General features: G+C 43.6%; 1 protein-coding gene across 1 annotated transcript in view; it reads left to right on the top strand.

The window, feature by feature from the left end:
- The first annotated feature begins 4,622 nt into the window (after positions 1-4,622).
- The window catches only part of LOC124118163, a 101,982-nt gene continuing 79,705 nt past the window's right edge, over positions 4,623-26,899 (top strand). The window contains exons 1-19 of the mRNA XM_048394677.1: positions 4,623-4,664; positions 7,237-7,334; positions 8,601-8,663; positions 11,335-11,624; positions 12,381-12,545; positions 13,325-13,415; positions 14,628-14,779; positions 15,461-15,546; positions 16,733-16,815; positions 17,841-17,939; positions 18,526-18,618; positions 18,726-18,811; positions 19,511-19,672; positions 21,249-21,339; positions 21,974-22,125; positions 22,964-23,049; positions 23,598-23,680; positions 25,007-25,105; positions 26,628-26,729. Coding sequence (XP_048250634.1) covers positions 7,253-7,334; positions 8,601-8,663; positions 11,335-11,624; positions 12,381-12,545; positions 13,325-13,415; positions 14,628-14,779; positions 15,461-15,546; positions 16,733-16,815; positions 17,841-17,939; positions 18,526-18,618; positions 18,726-18,811; positions 19,511-19,672; positions 21,249-21,339; positions 21,974-22,125; positions 22,964-23,049; positions 23,598-23,680; positions 25,007-25,105; positions 26,628-26,729 — 2,065 coding nt within the window. The 5' untranslated portion in view covers positions 4,623-4,664; positions 7,237-7,252. The remainder of the gene's footprint in view (positions 4,665-7,236; positions 7,335-8,600; positions 8,664-11,334; positions 11,625-12,380; positions 12,546-13,324; positions 13,416-14,627; positions 14,780-15,460; positions 15,547-16,732; positions 16,816-17,840; positions 17,940-18,525; positions 18,619-18,725; positions 18,812-19,510; positions 19,673-21,248; positions 21,340-21,973; positions 22,126-22,963; positions 23,050-23,597; positions 23,681-25,006; positions 25,106-26,627; positions 26,730-26,899) is intronic.

Here is a 26,899-nt window from a genome sequence, read left to right as displayed (position 1 = left end):
TACGGATTAACTGTTCGTATGTTATTCTGTAGGTGTACACTGACAGACCTATAACCACCAGGCGGACACCTATAGTTCCTCAAACTAGTGATAGAGGATATTTCATGTGCCGAGTGAAATATCATGTTTCTCTCATCGAGTGACTTGATCGTGGGTTCGAATCCCGGTTCGCCCCGATTATGTTTCTAGGTTTGTCAGCACCATAACCGTGCTCGTTGGTTTCACCGAAGTGGTAAACGTCTGAGACCTGCATGACTTCGGGCTTTCCTCCAACATTAAGCTGACACGCCGCGATATAACAGGAATACTGTTAAAAGCGGCGTTGAACCCAACTCACTCACTCACACTCATGGGTGGAGGCCAGAAACGCCTGGTAAATGTGGTCACGTTAACGTTAGAGACGGAAAAGACTGGACGAGCATACCGTGCATTTCACGTACGAATCGAATGAAATCTGATTGTGGAAGTCACTGAGTGTTGACTCAGAGAAAAAAGATAAAGGTTCCACGAGAACCACATGCATTGCTGCGTCAAAGCATCGTTGATGTAAGTCAGAGGGCTGGATTGTTTGGTTGGTTTGTTCTTTAATGCCGCACTCAGCAATATTCCAGCTATATGACGGCGGTCTGTAAATAATCGAGTCTGGACCAGACAATCCAGTGATTGATATCATGAGCATCGATCCACGCAATTGGGATCGATGACATGCATCAACCAAGTCAGCGAGCCTGACCAAACGATCCCTTTAGTCGCCTTTACGACAAGCATAGTCACCTTTTACGGCAGGCATGGGTTGCTGAAGACCTATTCTACCCCGGATCTTCACGAGTCATGTGGGCTAAAGTGTCCGACTTTCACTTGGTTCTGAAAAATTGGTTACAAGAGTAGTGTCACTTTTCAATTATTGTGTTTCACATGAGGCATTTCATATTCACTGATGAAAATCCCTTTACTATACTGTATGGTTAAATACAACACTCACACGTCCTTTTACGGTTCACAGAAATACTTCTTGATGTTTGTCTGTTGTTTAATTGTGCTTGCGGGTGTGAAGAAAGAAAGCTGGTGTGTCCCTGTTTCACATTGCAAATATTGTCATCTTCACCTGACAGGTCACTTGGTTTAACTGACTAGATTAGGCACCTGCATATATTCTACCACATACTTGAATTGTTTGTTTGTTTGTTTGCTTTACGCCTCACACAGCAATATTCTAGCTATATGACGGCAGCCTATTGACTATCGAGTCTTGACCAGACAATCCAGTGACTGCGGTACTCATGCATTACACCTGATACCTATATCCATATTGAATTAGGACACATGATGTTAAAAAGCGTGACGCTAAAAAAAACCGAAAAAACGAGAACGGTCTAGTACATCTGGACTGTCTATTTTAACCTGTTCAAAATCGAATAAAACTCGGGGCGGTCGGTAGCCTAGTGGTTAAAGCTTAAGCGTTCGATCGTCACGCCGAAGACCCGGGATCGATTGCCGACATGGGTACAATGTGTGAAGCCAATTTCTGGTGTCCCCCGTCCCAGGGCAATAATCAAATTACAGACAGGACACACTTAGCTCAACTCTCACCTACACAAAAACAGGAAACATCAAACAGGTAAATGCCGGCCCTCACTGTAATCTAACAGAAACACCTGAACACGCAGTATTACACTGCACACACCACCAACAACACAGAACAACCCTCAAGTCCACAATAAACTGCAACAACCAAATGACTCTGGCAACACTTCGATACCCACTAAACGACCTACAAAAATTCAAAGCATTAGGCACTTTCCTAATTCAAACAGGCGCATCTAATAAACTACAAAACCATGCTTTCAACAACCCCAAACCCTAAAAAAAAAAAACCTAAAAAATAAAAAAGCAAAATACCACACAACCACACAAACTCCCTAAGTTCCCCCACCGCACGGCATTCTTCAAAATTACAAATTTCCCCCAAATTAAGTAAGCAGCCCTAAAGTCCCCCAGGCTGCCCTTCCTTTACGGACATACCCTCCTTGGCAAAACCACTAATTGGCCTGGCGGGCCCGTGTGCAATATACGCATAAAGTCGGAAAGCGCACCAAAAAAACCCAAACTCTCTCTCTCATTTTACGTGTATCGGATGTGTCTGATTTGATGATGTTGATGATGATTATGTTGCTGATATTTTACGAGAGCTTCCAATGATGTTGAATTGACGCAGCTCATTACAAATAGTATGGTTATATGCTTTTTAAAAATGAATACTTTTAAAAACACGACTTCAACATCCTCGCCCTGGGCTAGAACAGATGGTCCTGATGTAAGAACAGTGTTTGACTTTAGATCCAGTTACAGTTTCACTGTGTTATGCCTGTCCACTGTTTAACTCCACAGTCGGCAATATTCTTGAGACTGACCATCCAACGTGCCACGTCGTCGGGGTACGATAACATGCAATCAACCGAACCTGTTCACCCAGTCAAATTCAGTCGTGTATTTACAGCAATCTCAGCTAACTCGGGAACTCATCTAAGCTGCGTCTTCAGCATCCTCGTCCTGAGCTGGAACAGATGATCCTGATGTAAGAAGAGTGTTCAAATCTAGGTCCAGTTATACGTAACAGTTTAATAATGTTGTAACTGTCCCCTGTTTAACTCAACAATTTTCCAGAGACAGTGACCAGATCAGTCTGGACTAGCCAAACCAGTGGTTGATGTTATGAGCAACGTACCACGTCTTTGATGTATCATGACATGCGATCAATCGAGCCTGATCAACCAGTAACATGTAGTATCTTACACGAATTTTAGCTTAATGGGGATCTGCGTCCTCACGGGATTACAAATGTTGTATGACTTATGTCAAGGTGACTGCATGTCTGCGATACAGACACAGATACCTTAAAAGACTTTTACAGTAGGAAATAGGCAGTAACTTATTCTAACAACTTCTTACAGTCGTATGGGTAGTGTCTCCAAATTGAAGTATCATAAAATGTATCAATAGTCATTTTTTTGTTTTTACGCTGATTCAAATCGTGTGCACATTAGTTTAGATTATGCCAAAACCTAATGCAAAAACATATTGCAGCGAATTCTAATGAAAAAATCAAGGCTAATAACATCACTTTTTTCAATTGTTAACACAAAACATGTTGACCGCAATACTTCGTTTCGCGCAATAATTCAATCCAAGTCCCACTTAACCTATTATCAGCCAATCAGGAAACTGTAGGGAGTTTTTGGGCGTGGCCTGTTTTCGTTTTATGGTTAGCCAATCAAATGATATGGAATAACTTGCAGTTTATTAATACCGGTAACTGTAAATGCAATTCACGACTAAAGATACCAAAATATCACATAACAGCGTGGCAATGGACTGTCGTTGGTCCAGTTTCAATGTCTATTTTCCATATTGTAATAATAATGCCATTTATATTGCGCTATATTTCCAAACCACAGAGGACATACTCAAAGCAATATATTATTATTACCCTAGTCAGTAGATCAGTGTACACTTGATTTTCACTCTAATCTCCCTGGGAAGTATACAAACCAAGCTGCCTGTGAGTGAGTGAGTTTAACGCCGCTTTTAACAGTATTCCAGTTATATCACGGCGTGTTAGCTTAATGTGGGAGGAAAGCCCGAAGTGATGCAGGTCTCAGACGGGTACCACTTCGGTGAAACCCAAGAGCACGGGTATGGTGCTGACAAACCTAAAAACATAATCGGGGCGAACCGAGATTCGAACCCACAATCATAGGTTTCTGGCGTGCCCAAGGGACGCAACTCTGCACAGCGAATCGCGACGCCTTAGACGACTGGGCCACCCGTGCCCCCCCCATATTTCGAACAAAGACAATTGCCAATATTTTCCAAAATTCAAATCAATTTGAAATTATAGCATTTTTAACCACAATAAGGATTATATTATGTACTGAAAACTGATTTTTAATCAGTTAAGAACATAAGCAAGACACTATAAAAACTTGTTCCATGCTGTAGGATGGTTGTTTAATAAGTTCTCACTATCACGTACTTTGACTTACAAACAGTTTAGTCACAAAGAAAAGGATCGGGCCCAACTTGGGTGCTCCAGTGAAGATCCGGGGTAGAATAGGTCTTCAGCAACCCATGCTTGCCGTAAATGGCGAGTATGCTTGTCGTATGAGGCGACTAACGGGATCGGGTGGTCAGGCTCGCAGACTTTGTTGATGCATGTAATCCTATCCCAATTGCGTGGATCGGTGCTCATGTTGTCAATCAGAGGGATTGTCTGGTCCAGACTCGATTATTTGCAGAACGCCGTCATAAAGCTGGAATATTGCTGAGTGCGGCGTTAAATAACAACCAAACAAACACAACTTGGGTAACCCTCTCCAACGTTTATTACATTTTTAGCGTTATATAATAACACAATTGAGATATGTACAAAAACAGAGTATATACCAACAGATTGAAGGTCACAACAGCTAAGCTTACACTTTCGTTGCGATAAGGTTTGAAATATCCATTAGTGAAAAGCGTTATTCTTTTCTGTCGTTCACATGAACAGAAAACACGCACACAAACGCAACCGTGTTGACTCACGCGAATCTCATTTTTATTGTGAGTATAAAAGGAAATCACGTGCTTTCTATGCGCAGTTAGAGTTTTGACTGATCGCTGAGGTAGGTGGGAATGTGTTTTAACCGTCATATTTTTGCAATACTGAATACAAATTTGGAACAGTTATAAACCGATTTTGTGTAAGGTATTACTTACAAATAAACTGTTGTATTTAAAGTAAGACGTATCTATGATAAGAAAAGGTATTGGTTGGCTGAACAAGGTTTTGATTGAGAATCGTCAGCCGCTCTCGGCAATATTGAACTCAATCATTGAGGAATGTTTTGACTCGACCAGGCCATCCAGCCAGTGGACGAAAACATGAACAACTATCCACGCCGAGGGGTTCGATCACGCACTCATTCAGTTCACGCAATGTCATCACCCGACCCACATAAGTCGATCATTACGACGAACAACCCGTGAAGATCCGGGTAGAGAATAGGTCTTCAGCAACTTATGCTTGCCGTGAAAGGCGACTATGCTTGTCTTGAGAGGCAACTAACGGGATCGGGTGAAGTTCCGGGGTAGAATAGGTCTTCATGAAATGGTCAGGCTCGCTGATTTGGTTGATACATGTCATCGTATCCCAATTGCGTGGATCGATGCTCGTGATATCAATCACTGGATTGTCTGTTCCAGATTCGATTATTTATGGAATTATCAATTTGGTATGTATCTCCTTAGAATAGTTTGCAAAGTTTTAATCATGTTACTTCCATTGTCAATATTAAGAAGCGGACGGAAGGACGGCCGGACGAACGGACGAACTGTTCCCGTATTCCCCCGCCCCACTTATACATTGATATGTATCAAAATTGTGAAGATCTGGAGTAGAATAGGTCTTCAGCAACCCATTCTTGCCGTAAAAGGCGACTATGCATGTAGTAAGAGGCGACTAACGGGGTCGGGTGTTCATGATGCTCATGTCAATCACTAGATTGTCTGGCCCAGACTTAATCATTCAGGGTTCATTCAAGATTTTATACTGCCGTACTTGATAGGACCATTCCCGATTAAAATGTGTCAAGTCTGATCATGATCCTGTGATTCGTGGCGGAAAATTCACAATCAGATATTGTTCAGGAAGCGTCCCGATTCAGCCATTTCAAGCCAAATTCGTCCCGATTCTCAATCTGAATCTGATCCCATTTTTATCTTCCGCATGATAAAAAACGACCGAATCTGTCCCGACAGCGTCGCGATTCTCCCGAATGCGATCCGACAGATCAGTGACCGGACAATGAACCGACAAACACGGTTCGCATTCGGCAAGATCTGGACGCAATCTGGAATCTATCAACAAGTAACGGCAATGAACAATCCATGTCCGTTCTTCACGACACCGTCCAGACAACCCATGGACATTGTTACGATTTTGATACGATACAGCAGAATCTGTCACGACATAGTCACGATTGTTATCCGACTAGACATGATTGGCCGAGTTATCCATATCACTGAGGATAGTAATCCGACTTTTTCACTTTTCGTGTCGTAACGCTGTCTGATCTCAAACGGGAGCCATAATCGGCAATGTGTGAACCAGGCCTTACAGAGCGCCGTCATATAGCTGGACAAATTGCTGAGGGCGGCGTTAAACAACAATCAAAAAACACACTAACAATACGTTCTCACTATCACGTACTTTGACTTACAGTTTAGGGGGCACAGGTGGCCCAGTCGTCTAAGGCGACCCTATGATTGTAGGTTCGAATCCCAATCGCCCTGATGATGTTTCGAGGTTTGTCAGCACCATACCCGTGCTCGTGGGTTTCACCGAAGTGGTAAACGTCTGAGACCTGCATGACTTCGGGCTTTCCTCCCACATTAAGCTGACACGCCGCGATATAACTGTTAGAAGCGGCGTTAAACCCAACTCACTCTATTAATGAAATCTTTTGGTTGTTACCGCTTCCCTCATGAACTGTTATAAAGGCTTTCATCATTGTACCTTTAGACGAAGAGCCACCATTGTGTATGTAATTCTAAATGTTTCTGCAAGTTATATTTATTCAATGTTTCATCCATTTTGTACAAACATTTTATATAATTGTGCTGATATTGTTTCCACATCCCCCCCCCCCCACCCCCCCACCCCCATCCCCACCCCACATATACATCCCTACCCCACATATACACCCATACCCCACATATACACCCCTACTCCACATATACACCCATACCCCACATATACACCCATACCCCACATATACACCCCTACCCCACATATACACCCCTACCCCACATATACACCCCTACCCCACATATGCACCCTTACCTAAAGTATACACCCCACCCCACAGATACACCCCTACACCACATATACACCCCACCCTACCCTATCCAGAGAGCTTCATTTTCTGAATTTTAGAACAGCTGTCGGGTAAGCTCGTGACTGGAGTCCAAAGGCTCCACAGGTGATGGGGTAGGAGTACCTCTGGAATCTGTCAGAATAGTCATATCTCAATCTACTGTATAAATATTTGGACGTTGTCAGATACATCCATATATTATTAGGCTTGTTTTAGATCAACAGCTTTTCAACAGTGAAGGTCGTGCAGGAAATATCATTTCGTTTTCCTAAATTGTTTCAGACCCACGGATCGCGTTTATTTGTGTTGTTTGTTTCAGCCTTGTCGGGCGGAAGATGACACGAACGATGTCCTTCGCCGTGGTACTTGGCTTGCTCCTTGCCCTGCTGCCTGCTGTGACGTCACACTACGAAATCGGTAGGCAAAGCACACAAAACAAGCGCTTGCCATAACGTCTGTCTCCCGTTTTCTACTATCCAGCGTACCGAAAACAAAATTTCATACTGTAAATAACCTGTTTTAGTGGCAAGTAACATGTCCTTAAATTTTTACTTAATTTGAATTTTTAGTCAGGGCAACTTACCATTCGTCATAGGTGACAACGTGACCTTGAACTTGCTGATTCATTTACATCCGGGCCCAGTCATCCAAGGTGTTGCCTCCAAAACGCAGAAACATGGCTGTGGGGTTGATCCCCGTTTTGCCGTGATTGTTTGTTGGTTTGTCAGTCATGCTTGTGCTCGTGATAAACCAACGTCTAAGACCTACATTTTTCCCCACAAGCTGCCAATTCGTGAGATGACTGAATTCTCTTGAAGCGGCCTAAACTGAAGGAAATCGCTCAATAACATCCTTATTTGTAAAGATGATTTGTCCGTATTGAACATGCATCGATCCCTCCAAGCGAAACGGCCCGTGAAGACCCGGGGTAGAATAGGTCTTCAGCAACCTATGCTTGCCTTACAAAGCGACTATGCTTGTCGTAAGATGCGACTAACGGGATCGGGTTGTCTGACTTGGTTGATGCATGTCATCGTATCCCAATTGCGTGCATCGATGTTCATTATGTCAATCACTGTATTGTCTGGCCCAGACTGAATTATTTACAGACCATCGTCATATAGCTGGAATATTGCTGAATGTGGCGTTAAACAACAAACAAACCAAGCGAAACATTGAAGTAAAAGATAGTTTTGTGTACGGGGTCAATGATCTTTCAAAAGCTTTCGAAGCCGGAATTACTTGGTAATTAACATGACTGACGCCTTTTTAAAATCACATTGCCACGCTAGTTGTACGCAGGTATTTATGTATATTGGCCTGGTTCAGATGTTTCCTTGGGACGCAGAGAGCCTGTGATTGAATCCAGGTTCGCCCCTGTTTCGGGGTTCGTCAGCACTGTCCATGCTCGTGGGTTTCACCGAAGTGGTAAACGTCTGTGACCTGCATCACTCCGGGCTTTCCTCCCACATTAAGCTGACACACCGTGATATGACTGGAATACTGTTAAAAGCGGCGCTAAACCCCACTCACTCACTCACAAGTGGTATACGCATCACTTCTAGCTTTTCTCCGCATCAAGCTGACACGCCGTGATATAACCAGAATGCTGTTCAACGCGGCGTTAAACCCAACTCGCTCACTCACTCCGATCCTACATTTAATGCTGTATTCTATTGGCAGGGAACTGCACGCTGTCCTGCAAGCCTCCACAGATTCTGCTGCGGTTATCATGTCGCTGTTTGAGTAAGGATGCAATCTGTTGATTTACGCTTATCGAATCCTTGTTTCTGCTAACCCCATGCGAACCGTGCGGGATTCCCCAGCTATCGGTGCTTCTCAGAGAATGAGACTGACATGCGACTGTCCTGTTGTGGCACATTTCTTATGCTATCAACCACTTGGTTGTCTGGCCAGACATGATTTACAGTTTGTTTGTTGTGTAACGCCGCACTCAGCAATATTCCAGCTATGTGACGGCCGTCTGTAAATAATGGAGTCTGGACCAGACGATGACATTGTGTATGCCGACATAAACATTGAAACCTCGAGTTCGGAAACCCTGCTATCTTGACTTAAAATGTTGACACGTTCTACTATCCAAACAAGTGATGAGTCGAACGATATTTCATCATTTTTGAAAAATATGCAGTAATGGCTCGTAATCGAATCCTTGTTTCTGTTAACCATATGCGAACTGAGGGATTCCCTAGTTATCAGTGCTTGTAAGAGAACCAGATGGACATGTGGCGTCATTGTATCCTGTTGGAGGACGTTGCTTATGTTATCAACCACTGGGTTGTCTGGCCAGATATGATTTACAGGCCACGTGACATGGCTGTAATATTGCTGTGTCATATCCGACTGTAAAACGCAATATTTGTAAATAGAAAAACAATTTGCATCTAACTACTGTATGTATCCACAGCTTGATAACTTGCATCATCGTATAGGTTCTTGCCTTTGTTTAATATATAAAATCATATTTATTATAACTGGATTGTCTTGCCCAGGCTCAATTATTTACAAGCCGACGTCATATTTGGGATATTGCTCAGAGTGACTTTAAGTAAATGATATATACTATATTATGTATATACAAGTAAACCACGAGGTTTCACTGTACAGGAAATCCCCCCCCCTCCCCACAAATAAATTCCATTTAACGGAGCAGCTTGTTCCTATGAGTTCCCGCATAAGAAACAACACAGCACGTGTTCTTACTCTGAAAGTCTTGTTCGGTTTGTTTCTGTGTATATAGTCGTTCCTAGTTTTAATGTCACTCTGGTTATAGTGCCAGGCTGGGTATAGTGCCACCCCGGGTGCAGTGCCCCCCCCCCCCCCCACCCCACCCCCCCCCCCCCCCCCCCCCCCACCCACACACACACACACACACCCGGTGCAGTGCCACCCACCCCCTCACCCCCCGGATATGCAGTGCCACCCCGGTTATAATGCCAATGACTTTCACGACAAACTTTCCAATTCCCTTGTCATGCCATTTTTTATTTATTTACGTAAAATTAGCAGTGTGGTTAATCTGTAGGAAAAGAATCCTCCTAAATCAACAAACTATATTTATTGATCTCTAATGTTTTCACAGCTGAACCTCAGAAAATCATTCACTTTATTGACCCGTGAAGATCCGGGGTAGAATAGGTCTTCAGTAACCCATACTTGCCGTAGAAAAACATATTGGACCCCTTAGTGAATTCCACAATCAATGACCGCATTGGGTCCTACATCAATGAGGGACCCGTGAAGATCCGGGGTAGAATAAGTCTTCAGCAACCAGATGCTGGCCGTAAAACGTGACTATGCTTGTCGTAAGAGGCGACTAACGGGACCGCGTGGTCAGGCTCGCTGACTTCGTTGATGCATGTCATCGATCCCAATTGCGTGGATCGATGCTCATGATGTCAATCACTGGATTGTCTAGTCCATACTCGATTATTTAGACCGCCGTCATATAGCTGGAATATTGCCGAGTGCGGCGTTAAACAACAAACATTCACGTCCTAAAAATAGAAAAGAATTTAGTTTGTCAATGATAGTCTATTTCTGTAATATCCTTAAACGCCGGTGTTTCAAACATTTAATTTCAAACATTATTTTCCGCTGGACGAAAGGTGGCATTGTATCGAGGGAGGACTGTACTGAAACCAAAGATAGAGACCATGAAATATTGGTATATTCCGCACACCTTTAAAGAAAGTCTTTACTACTAAAACATATTCCCCCTAAAAAACACGATGCCCAGTTTTTGTATTCAGTATATTTGTGTACACGATAACAGTGTATATACCGAGAATGGGATAAACGGTGAAACCTCAAGTTTGGAAGAGGGCACGGGTGGCCCAGTCGTCTAAGGCGCCGCGATTCGCTGTGCAGAGGTGCGTCCCTTGGGCACGCCAGAAACCCGTGATTGTAGGTTCGAATCCCGGTTCGCCCCGATTGTTTCTAGGTTTGTCAGCACCATACCCGTGCTCGTGGGTTTCACCGAAGTGGTAAACGTCTGAGACCTGCATCACTTCGGGCTTTCTTCCCACATTAAGCTGACTCGCCGTGATATAACTGGAATACTGTTAAAAGCGGCGTTAAACCCAACTCACTCAAGTTTGGTAACCCGTCGATCCGGACTACTATTAAACACATTTTTATGTACTGCAAACCAAACAAGTAATGAGTCGAATGATATGTAAAATAATAATTTTGGAAAACTTTACCATACGTTATCGTTTAATGTTCTGCAGTAACTATGGAAGATTGATTGCAAAGTTTATCAGGTTCATTTATCCAAATATTGTTTGACTCGGCGGCATTAGATCTATTTTGGGTTGTATACATTTCCTGACTTGTTAATCCTGACATTGAAATATCCGTGCTGCAGGGTTACATTGTAATTGTTTTTCATCAGATCCAATCCGTGAAACTAGAGACGTTCGTCATAACATGTACGACGACCCGGGTGACGGTGGTGGAAGAGAAACGACGCCGGACCCTAAAGAGGAGGAAACGACGCCGGACCCTAAAAAGGAGGAAACGACGCCAAACCCTGAAAAGGAAGAAACGACGCCCGAAAACACCCAGGAAACAACCCCCGGGGCAGACAACACTACACCTGATGAGTCGACGAATCCACCAACAACTCCGAACGAATCTGAGGAACCGGAAAGTACACCGTCTACAACTGAAAAACCAAAACCGGTTCGTAGACGTTTCGATTTTATTATTCTCCATGACGTCGCCGGGTGGCAGCCGTAATTCATTGTGAAGAGTTGCTTCCCTTAGATTTGCCCACTAATCGTCCTTGCTCTGTTTGCACATTGCGTTGTTCAACGTTTGACGCCATCCCACAACATAAGCTGATACGCTCTGCTATAACCGAAATCTTGTTCAATCGTTAGTGTACAGGAAATAAGCCGCAGCTTCTTTACTTTGATCTGCAGAAGGTGGTGTACGTTATCTTCACGCCAATATTTACGCTAAGTCAACCCACAATTTCATAAAGACTGTCTTCCAGGACAGGCCTCGGGTAGCCCATTTTGTATGTGTCGACCAGTAAGGTTAAAGTAGTTACAATGTGTATCCATGCTGATTAGCATTTCGTCGTGGAGTGTTCACAATACTATTGGGGGCACGGGTGGCCCATTCGTCTAAGGCGCCGCAATTCGCTGTGCAGAGTTGCGTACCTTGGGCACGCCAGAAACCTATGATTGTGGGTTCGAATCCCGGTTCCCCCCCGATTGCTTCTAGATTGTCAGCACCATACCCGTGCTCGTGGGTTTCACCGAAGTGGTAAACGTCCAAGACCCTCATCACATCGGGCTTTCCTCAAACATTAAGCTGACACGCCGTGATAAAACTTGAATACTGTTAAAACGGCGTTGAACCCAATATATTCATATGCAAACATCTGCTCACAATTTGAACGTTAGAAAAAAACTCATATTTGAACATCAGACATGTGACCCCCGCTACAAGAAGCTCTCCGCCACTCACACCATGTGCCAGAAAGATAAGGGGAAGGATGTTCCTCTGACCGCTGCCATGAAGCAGAGACTTGTAGACCTTCACAACCAGTACCGCCAGAAAGTGGTCCCCAGCGCACCACTCATGCAGAAGGTGGTGAGTATGGCCACCCATCATTCACTATTATGGAGATGCTGTGATGACCTGTGTATGACCTGGTCGAGCCTTTTCTCAAAAGCGTATTGTTCGCATATTCATACAAGGATCATACTTATCCGATCATCATATTCATTCTGATCATCATATTTATCTCATATTACCGTTGTGCCTTGTGACAGTCGACATAAGTAACTGGTATATCAATCCTAAACTTAAATTGAGACTGATATTTAATTTAAATAGTCATCTTCCGATTTCCAAAATAAAGCACTCGTCAGAATAATCATTGGCTTATTTAAATCTTGTTTAGGGAGCACTCTAAATTTGAAAATGAAAAGTGACAGTATCCAGTATATGGGGTCACCCGCGTTCGTGTGACTGGAATAGCAGACTAACTAGTTTAAACCAACTCGCTCTCCCCGCTGGTTATAAAACCAGCCAACCACTGTGGGTGTCCGTATTTGAGCACAGTAAAATCATTTGTAGTGCTTTTCTTTTTTTTTTCTTTTTTTATGGGTTGTAAATTCTGCTCAGTTAGAAATGAGGATTGTGCGAAATATATGGACGGAACTGCAAAAAGGACTTGTCTTGCTGCTGATTACCGTGCACCATGCAATATGGTAGGCGTATGCTTTGTGTGGTATAGGCCTAGTTACTTATAAGACAAAGGCATAGCTGGGATCTGTTGCAAAATTACACAGCGTATCTTGTGAGTGTTAATGTTAGACTTTGACTCGCCTGGCAATGTAACGTATGTTAATGTAACGTATGTTTAGATGTGGGATGAGGAACTCGCCAAGATTGCTGGGAAGTGGGCAAGACAGTGTCGTCTAGCGCATGACAAAGGCTCCGAAAGGCGGGCAATAGGTAAGTACAACTATTTGGGAAGTGCCTGGGATTTGTTTGGACCAAAACATAATTTTTCAAAAGTACTCTTTACCCGAAAATGCATGAAAGGTTTTACTCTGGTTTAGTACACAAATATCTACTGAAAATCCTGGTTCTGAAAAAATGTGTGGGTCAAAATGCCCCGTTGCTTTTCAATTACGGGGAAAGTTAGTATGTCTGACTGGAGTCAGGAATAATGTCTCGAGCAAACATCCGTCTCGAGCAAACATCCGTCTCGAACAAACATCCGTCTCGAGCAAACATCCGTCTCGAGCAAACATCCGTCTCGAGCAAACATCCGTCTCGAACAAACATCCGTCTCGAACAAACATCCGTCTCGAACAAACATCCGTCTCGAACAAACATCCGTCTCGAACAAACATCCGAAGACATTCTATGCAATTAACTGAATATTTATTAACATCCAGAACAGTTTATGAATGGGGTTGTCTTTTCAGGGTGTTATCCTCTGATAAAAGGCCCTTCGCGGACAAATGTGGTAGATTGTTGACGTTTTGAGTAGATCTTCGAGGAATATTCCTGCCCTGGGGCGTGCATTTAATCCGAGTCGCCCAAAAGAAATACAAATAAAAGCGAAAAAACACCTTTCGAAATTCTGTCAATCTGTTAACAAATGATTAACAGAAAATAAACATATTATAGAACTGATTATCAAAATGCTTAAACGTTTTGTGCCTAGGTTTGAAGTTCGCTATGAATCTGCCATGTATTATCAATCTTTGTGAACACCTGGTGGTCGCCCTGGAGTGAGTTTACGTCACTAGTAGGGAGGCAGGCAGGCAGGCAGGCAGGCATTGTCTGCAGTGTTCTGGTGAGCGTGTCCTTATTTCTGCCACCATTTTAGTTTCATGAAACGTGCACTTATGTTTCGATACAATGTGAGATTACCCGTGAAGATCTGAGTTAGGTCTTAAGCAATCCATGCTTGTCCTAACAAGCGACTATGCTTGTAGTAAGAGGCGACTAACGGGATTGGGTGGCTAGGCTCGCTGACATGGTTGATGCATGTCCTCTATCGTTGATGCATGTTATCGATCCCAACTGCGTGGATCGATGCTCATGATGTCAATCACTAGATCGTCTGGTCCAGATTCGATTATTTCCAGATGAGATATTGCTGAGTGCGGCGTCAAACAACAATCAATCAATCTGATTAATTACTTGTTTCAGGTATACCGGATTACTTCATTGGTCAGAATCTGGCCCGTCAGAGTAGCAAGTTCAACCTCACAAAAGCCTTCCTAGCCTGGGTGAACGAGTTGAAGAACTTCAAATATGGGACCGGGTCCATTAATGACAAGATCGTGGGGCACTACACACAGGTACATGGTCATTCAGAGGGTTCAAATTACAATAACGTGGCTGCTGCATCACAGACACCGAAAATGCTTACCGACAATGACTGAGAAAGTATGTGGAAATAACCCCTTGCATTCAGTTCCAAATTCAATGACAGTGTTATACCCACAGCTTTACATTGAACACATCGTATGTCTGTCTCCTCATATTTAAACCTTTTCTACCAAATCGGCTTGGGAAACATCGCTTGTTGGACAAGCACCGAGTGGATCTGAGTCTTGTCAGGGTGCGTCCCTGTGCCATGTCAATTAACGACACCTGATGATACTTTAACTTCAATATTTTTGTCGCAAGAGCCTGTTGTTGGGGTGCGATTTGGATAACATTTCAGAAAAGTAGGTTAAGCTTCCCCGATGAAATTATGGCCAAATTAATGTAGAGACGATCTTGTGTCGTAGTAATACGGGTTAAAAAGTAGGATTCATGTCGCCTGTGACAAAATTGCATTCAATATTTCATTGCTGTTGAGGCAGAGGTTTAAGACGATGGGTGTTGGGTTCATTTGCAACAGGCTGCAAGTCGGACAATTATGACAAAATGCAAAATAATAAATTTGAATTGACTTTTACATATTTGTGACTATGCTATATCTGTGGATGGACTGTCTTTGATTATCGACACAAAGTTGATTTGAATATGTGCAGGTTGTGTTTGAGAGAACTGTCCGGATAGGATGCGGCCAGGCTGACTGTGACGATGGTCGGTACTACGTCTGTAACTATGCCGAGGGGTAAGTTCCAGCTAATCAGGGGGCGGTCGGGTAGCCTAGTGGTTAAAGCGTTCGCTCGTCACGCCGAAGACCCGGGTTCGATTCCCGACATGGGCACAATGTGTGAAGCCCATTTCTGGTGTCCCCCGCCGTGATATTGCTGTAATATTGCTAAAAGCGGCGTAAAACCATACTCACTCACTCACTCCAGCTAATCAGCCTATGCGACATTGAATTGTGACTCACTCACTCTAGCAGATTCAAATCCTTGCTGCTCGGGATATCCTTTGTCTCGCGTGTTTACCCGTTCTCTCGTGTTTACCCGTTGTCTCGCGTGTTTACCCGTTGTCTCGCGTGTTTACCCGTTGTCTCGCGTGTTTACCCGTTGTCTTGCGTGTTTACCCGTTGTCTTGCGTGTTTACCCGTTGTCTCGCGTGTTTACCCGTTGTCTCGCGTGTTTACCCGTTGTCTTGCGTGTTTACCAATTTTTGACTGGAAGACTCTGGAGGAGGTTACATGTCGATTCTCAAATTGTAACAATGTTTACCCAGAAATCTGTACTTAAAAGAACCTGGTGTGAAATCAACAAACAAGCGGTATAGAATCAACAAATATCTTACAAAATTCATTAAGTTTTACAAATACAAATCAATGGCAGCAAATAATAGTGGTTATACAATATCCAATAGCAATATATAACATGATGGCAGTGGTCAGTATCAAATACACAAATACAGTAGTGATAGCAAAAGTCAGAAATTAATGATACATATTCACCCAGCGGCGATAGTGGTCAAGTTTCCGAGATGGGCTAGCCAGGGAATCAGGGATGATGAACGGTCCTCACATGAAAGCTAGTTCCAAAGCGATGAAATACGTGAGAACGTAAACACGCTCTTGTCCCACTATACATACAGCATAACAAGCTACTGGAAAATTCTATACAGTGACCTCACCAGTCTAACGGTACTAGAACATTAAAGAAGTTTCCATAACATACCGTCAGCGGCAGTTTACACACCCCACTGTCATCTAAATATAGTACCTTCCGGACGACTGATCACTGTCCAAACACAATGCAATGAGCGTCTACCGAATCACAACCAATAACAATGTCACACGAATGCAATCATTGTTAAGCAATAAATTAAAACACACTGCCATATAACAAGGTCCAGTGCTGTATGACTGATTCTACCTATTCCAGACAGACCAATTTCCACACACCGTATTGTACCGGGGCGAAATGTGGCACCTGTGGACACATCGACAAGGGAACAGGGTTATGTGGTGAGTAGATCAAACTACCTGTGTTTGTTTGTTGTTTAACGCAGCACTCAGCAATATTCCAGCTATATGGCGGCGGTCTGTAAATAATCGACTCTGGGCCAGACAATCCAGTGATTGAGATCATGAGCATCGATCCACGCAATTGGGATCGATGACATGCATCGACCAAGTCAGCGAGCCTGACCACCTGATCCCGTTTGTCGAATCTTACGACAAGCATAGTCGCCTGTTACAAGCATGGGTTGCTGAAGACCTATTCTTACCCGGATCTTCACGGGCCCCAAGTGATGACACCCGAATATTTTCAAGAGATCCGAATAAGATATTTCGAACATAATATTTAGAATATGACAATATTTAGAGCGATAATTTTCAAATTCTTGTTAAATTTGAATTGAAAGTTCGTACATAGGTGGTTAATATTGGTTCAAGGCATGTTCCCTTTTTTAATATATAGATTTTGACCTTGATTTAACCTTTGCACTCCAACTACCTTACGTCCGATACTGGTATTTCTGTACAACTGGAAGTTGGTATTTTCGGTGTTGTTGTTCAACACGTGTTCTATATTTGACCCAAAAATTTCACCTTTTTGACTGTTTAGTGTAAACGTCTTTCCCCAAATTATGATACATTTAAAGTTATTAAATTTTCGTGTTAGTACTCAAGTATTTATGCAGAACTATTGAACATCCGTTTCTGTTGACTGTAGTTCACCTGGATACACAATTAACAGAAACATTGTTGTGGCACCATTTTGCACTCAGGCATCATACAACAGTGCAGTGTTTCTAGCATGTCATAGTAAGAGCCGAATAAAAAATGTCTGAGGAACGCCTGTACAGCGTTAAGAATCTATCTGGTCACATTTCAATGGAATGTTCACAAGTTTAACCCGAATGTAACTCCATAATACCAGCCTAGTTCGGCAAGGGTGGAAACCGGACTTTTATAGTCAGTTAATCCCCTTGCCTAGGGAAGATGGTGTACAAACTGATTACCTCACAACTGACTATGTGTTGCAGATTGTAAGGGCCTCGTGTGCCTGTGGGGAGGACAACTGAATGCCGCTACCTGCACGTGCAAGTGTAGACGGGGAACAAAGGGCAAGAACTGTGAAACAAGTAAGAAAATGTATCTCGTCAATATGCTGGAAATTTGCTGTGACTTGTAAAAATGTCAAATTGACAATTGTTTTGTTGAAAATCTGAAAATGAATTTCGAGTTTCTCATTGTAGCGATTACAGGTCGAGGAGGCTCTTCTGTGCAAGTTGTCGGATAATACACCTAAATACATTTGTTCTCGTCACGTCCATCCCGAGAAACTCCCCCGTCCCTTCTACTTTCATGTTAACGTTCTGTTCTAAAGCAACAATTTGAACTTATATTTTCTTTTCCTTCCATCACATGCGCACAATAGTCGCGGACCATTTCACGATCAATGTGGCCTATGTGACATCAGTCAAGATTACGTTTATAAATCTTTAATCTGTTTATTAAAAATATATTTCCTATCAGAAAGGTCACGAAAAATAGCATGCGTTTCTTAATCGGCTTAACTCATTGGGCTACTGCCCCGCCAACTACTCAAAATAAGATTTTTTTCATAACTAGCCTTATAAATGTGTATAACCTTTTTTGAGTAGTATATTTGGTCCTTACTCCGTACAAATAGAGCTGAAACAAGTACACCTGTATGTCTTCTTGCAGTTGTATGTCCTGCCAAGGAGGGCGAGCGCTGTTCAAGCCCAAACTGCAAACGATTTCCACTGTCTTGTCCTATAACATGTGGCCTATGTCCAGGTAAGATACAATAACACCTTCATTTGAGTGGACAATGTGTACTCCACCACCTCGTAATTATAATCGCCTTCCAAATAGTAGAGTGCTACATGTATTTTCACTTTCAGGGTCGCCAACACCAACGAAACCCACTGGGCCAACAACTGCACGACCAACCGGTACACAACCAACTACGACACCTAAACCAGGAAAGGTAGGATAAACGAAAGGGAAATAATAAAACCACTTCATGTCGAACATTGAGTGACTGCCTCCGTAGACGCGAGTCTTTGGTTGATTGGGATTATATAAAAAAAATTGTCCCCGAAACGTTTTAAATAAAATATCTGGTGTTGATGTAGTTGAAAAAAATATGTAAACCTCTATTAAAAAATCCCAGCCCAGACCAGCCCAGCCCAGCCACTCCCCCACCCCCACCCCTACCCCTACCCACCCATACAACCACAATATCAAATGATCGGTCCCTAACGGGTTTTCATAATAATAAGACCCGTGAATATCCGGGGTAGAATAGGTCTTCAGCAACCCATGCTTGTCGTAAAAGGCAACTAACGGGATCGGGTGGTCAGGCTCGCTAACTTGGTTGATGCATGTCATTGATCCCAATTGCGTGGATCGATGCTCATGATATTAATCACAGAATTGTCTGGTCCAGACTCGATTATTTACAGACCGCCGTCATATAGCTTGAATATTGCTGAGTGCTGCGAAAAACAACAAACCAACCATCCAAATCATTATAATAAATAAAACTAAACATATAATCGCACCAACATCAGTTCTATTCCCCACCATGTGTGAAGATCGGTTTTGTTGTCACTCAATCTTCAGGTCCGAATATGAGGTGTGATTGGCCAAGTGATCAATTTTTTTTTTCTTTTCAAACATGAAGTGCGACCCCCGCTACAAGAAGCTCTCCAGCACCCACACCATGTGTGGTCATGACGTTGGTGTGGACGCCCCACTGACCAGTGACTGGAAGGAGAAGATTGTAGATCTCCACAACCAGTGGCGCAGTAGGGTGGACCCGCCGGCCCCAGCAATGCAGAAAGTGGTGGGTGGAATTGATTAATATACTTAACAAAGGTTAGGGATCGTGAATATTTTATGGGATATTTTTATGAAATTGTCATCAGTATTCACTACAAAAGAATACCCCCCAAAATATTCATGATCCCTGACGTTTTTTTTGTTCAGTATAATTCATTTATATGTATCGAAACTCGTACCTGTATCTGTACATTGTCCACCCTGCAATGTTGGTGACCGTTTGCCTTGATTACAGCATGATTCACTGCAGGAATCTCCTACACAGGACAGCTTTCTGGTTGTCAGGTTGGTGGAGGGTTTCGTTGTCTGTTGCCACAGCCGCCAAGTCTTCAAAGGCGGCACAATTTGCCGTGCAGAGTTGCGTCCCTTGGACACGCCAGGAACCTATAATAGTGGGTTCGAATCCTGCCTCGCCCCCGATCATTTCTGTTTTATCAACATCATACCCCTGCCCGGGGTTTTCACTCGAGCGCTAAACGTCGGAGACCTGCATCACTAAGGGCTTTCCTCCCACATTAAGCCGACACGCTGTCATATGACTTAACTATTGTTAAAAGGGGCATTACACTTATCTGTCAACGCTGTAGGGGAGATTAAAATGCCTGATTACCTAGTTTTGTTAATTTCCGAAGTGGATGGTGTATCATGTTTGCATGGAGATGAAATGTTACTGAAGCAGTTTCATTTGTATTTTCCCACTTGTTACCATGCTTTTCCAAGTTTCCACCTTCCATTTCTCATCCTTGATTGTGGCGACCCTTGGAAATATAAACCTTAAAGGAAGATGTGATACACTATTTTCAGTTAGGTTTTGTCAACACGTTCAATGCCATATGGCGTGTAGTGCCTTTTCAGTTGCACAGAAGTTGCATGGAACCAGCTACCATTTGAACTGACTCGTGAAGATCCGGGGTAGAATAGGTTTTCAGCAACCCATGCTTGCCGTAAATGGCGACTATGCTTATCGTAAGAGGCGACTAACGGGATCGGGTGGTCAGGCTCGCTGACTTGGTTGATGCATGTCTTTATTCTTCGTTCCAAGCACTTCTCCAGAGTCACCTCTGGAACCTTTCCAGTGTGCATGACCATGTCGTTATGCATGGACATTCGCCACTTAAATGTGGGACCGCCTCCGTGGTCTAGTGGTAGAGCGTCCGTCCGGAGAGCGGAAGGTTCGGGGCTCGATCCCCGGCCGCGTCATACCAAAAGACGTTAAAAGATGGTACTTGTTGTTACCCTGTCTGGCGCTCGGCATTAAGGGGCTAAAACAAGGACTGGTCGGCTCGGAGTCAGTGTGTTGTGTCTGAGTGGGGTATTCATGTTCAACTGCGGCATGGTATCTCAGTGAGCTAGCACTATAAATCGGCATCAGTCCGGACTAGTACGCGCACGCACGTACGCACGCACGCGCGCGTTCATATATATATATATATATGAATATCAGACAGGTGACATGTGGCATCAAACGCGAAGTTTCTGACCTTTTGTGTTTAATAACCGATTCAGTTTATGATTGACTAGCATCCTGTACCTTAAGATGCGCGTCCCCTCCATAAGGCAAACATGATTGATAATTTCAGATTTGGGATGAGGAGTTGGCGGCCATAGCGGGAAAGTGGGCAAGGCGGTGTGTCTTGGGCCATGACAAGGGCGCGGAGAGGCGGGCAATCGGTTAGTCTCCCACATTGATGTACGAGATGTAAAACTCATGCCGACATCTCGATAAGTATAGCAAGTCCACGGTAACTTTCACATTCACTCATTGAAGGGATGTCGGGTAGCCTAGTGGTGAAAGAAGATCCGGGTTCGATTTCCCCATGGGCACAATGTGTGACGCCCATGATCAGCCGCCGTGTTATTGAAGGAATATTGCAAAAAGCGGCGTAAAACCATAGCCTTTCTCACTGAAAGACCTGCTTACGGACAGAAAAGCCGGACATCGTATGCTGTCACGTGACTAGACATATCTTCACATCTGACCGGACTCTCGCTGCACACGCCACCTAGTTAAATCCTTCTATTTCAACGATATTTAATACAGAGCTGGAAGTAATAAAAAGCGTTCAGATCGGAGATAGGCAACACAAGTTTCCACATTAATTTAGGAGTAATAGTCTAAACCTTTTAATTATTTTGTAGCATACATTTTTTAGACATTTCATAATGGGGCGACCCAAGCGTGTGGAGGCGACTAATTTGGTTTAGTTGTTGGAATAGCCTGTCGCCAGTACATATTGCAATTGGCAAACAAATCGGACTTGTCAAACATTGGAACAAAGTTCAGCTTTACACTGTTACTTTTCAGGAATGCCACTATACAACATTGGTCAAAATCTGGCCCGCCGAGGCGGAGAGTTCAACTTCACCAAAGCATTCCTGGCCTGGACGAGAGAGATCAAGGACTACAAGTATGGGAATGGTTCCATCAACGGCGGAGTTGTTGGTCACTACACACAGGTGGGTGCTCGTCATGATGGGCGTGGAGATCAACAATGGTCCTATTTGTGGTGGTTGGTAGGTTTATCGTTTAACGCTGCACTCAGCAATATTGCAGCTATGAAGGCGGTCTGTAAAAGAATCGAGTCTGGACCAGACAATCCAGTGATTAATATCATGAACATCGATCCAAGTAATTGGGATCGATGACATTCATCAACCAAATTAGCGATCCTGACCACCCGATCCCGCTAGTCGCCTCTTACGACAAGCATAGTCGCCTTTTACAGCAAGCATGGGTTGCTGAAGACCTATTCTACCCCGGATCTTCACGGATGTATTTATGGTGACATGTCCCATCGTTGTTGGAGGCAAGCCCGTATCAGGATTGATTCGCGGAAACAGTAAGGTATTATGTATGAAGCACAATAATATTTAGAAAAGTGGTCAGATGTAGCAAATGTTATATTTGGAATAACACTTGGTTGAAGTACCAATTCTTGCACTATTCATATTTGTGGAAGCCTCGGTGGTTGAGATGGGTACATCACTGACTTCGTGTACTGGCGTTTGGGTGCCTCACTGAGTATGGGTCCAAATCCTTGATGGGACTGAACCTAAAAGTGTTGTCCCAAAAATAACATTGTTACAATGTTTATTGAGCTCTGCTTCATACCGGGGAGAGGTTTAGAGTGATTGGTGTTTGGTTCAGTTGCAACAATGAATACAGAAAAAGCTGCAAGTCCGACATAACACATTCAAATATATTTGAAATAACTTTTCCACATTTGTGACTATGCTTTTCTTGAGGGTGCACTGTCGTGTATTACTGATACAAAGTTGATTTGTATATATGCAGGTGGTGTATGGGAATACTGTCCGTATCGGCTGTGGCCAAGCCGCCTGCCACCAGCATCGGTACTATGTCTGCAACTATGCTGAAGGGTAAGCTCCCATGTTGTATGGCACCCTTCATCTGGAACAAGACGTTTCATCTTTCACGGCGTAGTGACGGTTGACCCAAACGCTTGAAGTTCCGGGGTAGAATTGGTCATCAGCAACCCATGCTTACCGTAAAAGGCGACAATATACTTGTCGTAAAAGGCGACTATATACTTGTCGTAAAGGGCGACTAACGGGAATGGGTGGTCAGGCTCGCTGACTTGGTTGATGCATGTGATCGATCCCAATTGCGATCCCTTTAGACGCCTCTTACAAGCATTGTCGCTTGTTACGGCAAGCATGGGTTGCTGAAGAACTATTCTACCCCGGAACTTCACGGGTCGTATTTATTTGTAAACTTAATTTTGTAATACATTTGTTGTATGTATACCTCTTGTTGACTGGGTTCACAATAGGATCTTTTAAGTACAGATTTCTGGGTTAACATTGTTTCAATTTGGGAATCAACACGTGACCTCCCCCAGAGCCTTCAGTCACAAATTGGTGACCAATTCTAACCGTATATATTGACGTGAGTTTGCCCTTTCCAGGCAGCGGAACTTCCACACACCCTATTGTACCGGGGCGAAGTGTAGCGCCTGTGGAGCCGCCTACAAGAAGGCGGGATTATGTGGTGGGTATATATAGGAGCCGCCTACAAGAAGGCGGGACTCTGTGGTAGGTATATATCGGAGCCGCCTACAAGAAGGCGGGACTCTGTGGTAGGTATATATAGGAGCCGCCTACAAGAAGGCGGGACTCTATGGTAGGTATATATAGGAGCCGCCTACAAGAAGGCGGGATTATGTGGTGGGTATATATAGAAGTCGTCTACAAGAAGGCGGGACTCTATGGTAGGTATATATAGGAGCCGCCTACAAGAAGGCGGGACTCTGTGGTAGGTATATATAGGAGCCGCCTACAAGAAGGCGGGATTATGTGGTGGGTATATATAGAAGTCGCCTACAACAAGGCGGGACTCTATGGTAGGTATATATAGGAGCCGCCTACAAGAAGGCGGGACTCTGTGGTAGGTATATATAGGAGCCGCCTACAAGAAGGCGGGACTCTATGGTAGGTATATATAGGAGCCGCCTACAAGAAGGCGGGACTCTGTGGTAGGTATATATAGGAGCCGCCTACAAGAAGGCGGGATTATGTGGTGGGTATATATAGAAGTCGCCTGTTCACCTTCGCCACTTTCATGGACAGCCTAAAGGCACCAAATAGTATTATCAGTCAGTACAATAATGATATACACAAGTCGGGGATAAACTTGCTCAGTGGTGATGTTATCCTGTTTATCTATTTTACTTTGTAAAACAGGGGGTAGCCTAGTGGCGTAAGCGTTCGCCCGTCACGATAAAGACCCGGGTTCGATTCCCCACATGAGTACAATGTGTTAAGCCCTTTTCTGGTGCCCCCCCCCCCCCCCCCCCCCCCCCCCCCCCCTCCCCGCCGTTGTATTGCTAAAATGTTGCTAAAAGCGGCGTAGAACCATACTCATTCACTTAGCAGACAGTCACACGCATTGGATTAATTCGAACAATTTTACTGCTGATTCGAACCTCGTATTACATGGCTCTTTTCGGGGTTATTGGAATTCATATTTTAGACTGAATTTGGTTTCATTTTGTTGTTGTTAATTTCAATTTGATTCTTATAGTGGTCTATCCTGTTCAAACTTAAGTTGGTACCACTGGTGCTCACAACATTTTACAGTATGAATTAAATCAGTGTTTCTATACACTAGAAGTTGAGTTTGATGGGTTGGTGGGAGTTGCCTTCTTCAATGTTCACCTGTTCGTTTTGTTTTGTGAAATATGTTGTTTCAAGATGTTTTACTTACTCTTGTCCAGGTGCCCTGTGCATAGATGAAATCAACTGATGTATTCAGCCCATTATGCATTTGGGTCTTCAAGATGTGTAGATAGGGATTGCAGGCTTCCCTCTGTTTCAGATTGTGGAGGACGTATCTGTCAGTGGAGAGGACGTCTTCAGCCTAGCACCTGTAGTTGTAGCTGCCCGAAACTTACTTCTGGAAAAAGTTGCGGAAAACGTAAGATCTGTCTTGTATACACATGGAAATTAGTTACGCAACACCCGTGTATTCTGAGACTGAGCAACTTTAACGAACTAGTACATAAAATGTGTAAAAGATTTCCATACCAAATAAATTATTTAGTGAAAAGAAAGGGTTGGGGAGGAACAGTCAAGATTACCATGAAATAATATAATGCGGTTTTTTTTATAGATGTTACAGATTTGGAAAATGTCTTAATTTCATCCCCAAAAATTACGAATGTCCATTTTGTTGCACAGTCTTAACTGTCAGTACCATGCACACTTCTTGTTTACGGAATTGACGAACAATGTCCTTCAAGTCCAATTTTTGACTTTCTATTGGTATCTTGTGTAACCTCCCTGAACCCGAACAACTGCTTCAAGACACCTCCTCATTCTTTGGATAAATCTCTGGATTTGATTCTGAGGAATTCTGCCCCATTCTGTCCCATTTTAGACTGTTGTGTTCGACAAAGAGACCCACCTGTCCATACGCTCAATGAAGTGACTGCTGCTTTGCATGGGAGATGGGGCAGAATGCCTCAACCCAAACCATATCCATGTATATTATGCATCAAGATCGTCTAATTTAGCCATTCACAATCGCCAAAGAGATGGCATCACAATAGATCGAGAACAATGAGATATTATGTCACAAATATTTAGTTATCTGGGTGCCGTTGTACAAAGCGAAACTAGCCCAAAGCTGATCGCAACTCCCATATCTTAGCATTGACTTACGACAGTCATAGGGCTAAGGTTGTTTTTTACAACGGCGCCCTGATCAATAGGCGGACTTCAGGGTAGTCTGTTGGCCAAAGCCTCAGGTATTCTTGAATTTTATCTGATATAATGTATTACTTTGTTTTTTTCGTTTGTTATTTAACACCGCACTCGGGGCAATATTCCAGCTACATGACAGCGGTCTGTAAATGATCGAATCTGGACCACACAATCCATTGATTGGTATTATAAGCATCAATCCATGCAATTGTTTCGATGACATTCTTCCACAAAGTCAGCGAGCTTAACCACCCGATCCCGTCAGTCGCCTTACCACAAGCATAGTCGCCATCAACGACATCAACGACAACAACGCCACCTTGCCTTTTACATTAAGCGTGGGTTGCTGGAGACCTATTGTGACCCGGACCTTCACGGGTGCATTACATTTGTATTAACCGTGGAAATCCACCTCCGTCGTCTAGTCGATGGCCGTCTGTCCGTACTGCGGAAGGTCGGGGTTCGATCCTTTGTCGTATCCCACAAACGACGTTACAAGATGTTACATGTTGTAGCCCTGCCTGGCACTCTGTATCAATGGGACAAAATAAGAACTGGTCGGATCGGTGTCTGTTCTGTGACTGAGTCGGTTATCCATGTTAAAACCATCTATGAAACTCGTATAGGCCGCATTTTTACAAAATAATCACACGTGCATGCACCTCGCTATTTGTGAAATAATCTTGAACACAACTTTCAAACCCTTCTTCACAATGTCATACTTTCTCCAACAGTTAATTGCCCAGTGGAAGAGCCTGCACGTTGTTCGAAGCCCAATTGCCTTTTTTTCCCGCTGTCTTGTCCGATATCCTGTGGCGTGTGTCCGAAATCTCCAGGTAGGTTACAACACAAACAGTATCTATCAACTCAAGTTCTTCACCTTCGGGGGCGGTCGGGTAGCCTAGTGTTTAAAGCGTTCGCTCGTCACGCCGAAGACCCGGGTTCGATTCCCGACATGGGTACAATGTGTAAAGCCCATTTCTGGTGTCCCCCGCCGTGATATTGC

This window comes from Haliotis rufescens, unplaced genomic scaffold (genome assembly GCF_023055435.1).
Source record: "Haliotis rufescens isolate VD_foot unplaced genomic scaffold, xgHalRufe1.0.p SCAF_13, whole genome shotgun sequence".
Classification (NCBI taxonomy): Eukaryota; Metazoa; Mollusca; class Gastropoda; order Lepetellida; family Haliotidae; genus Haliotis; species Haliotis rufescens.
The sequence above is the reverse complement of the archived record's forward strand: the minus strand, read 5'-3'. Positions and strand labels throughout refer to the sequence as shown.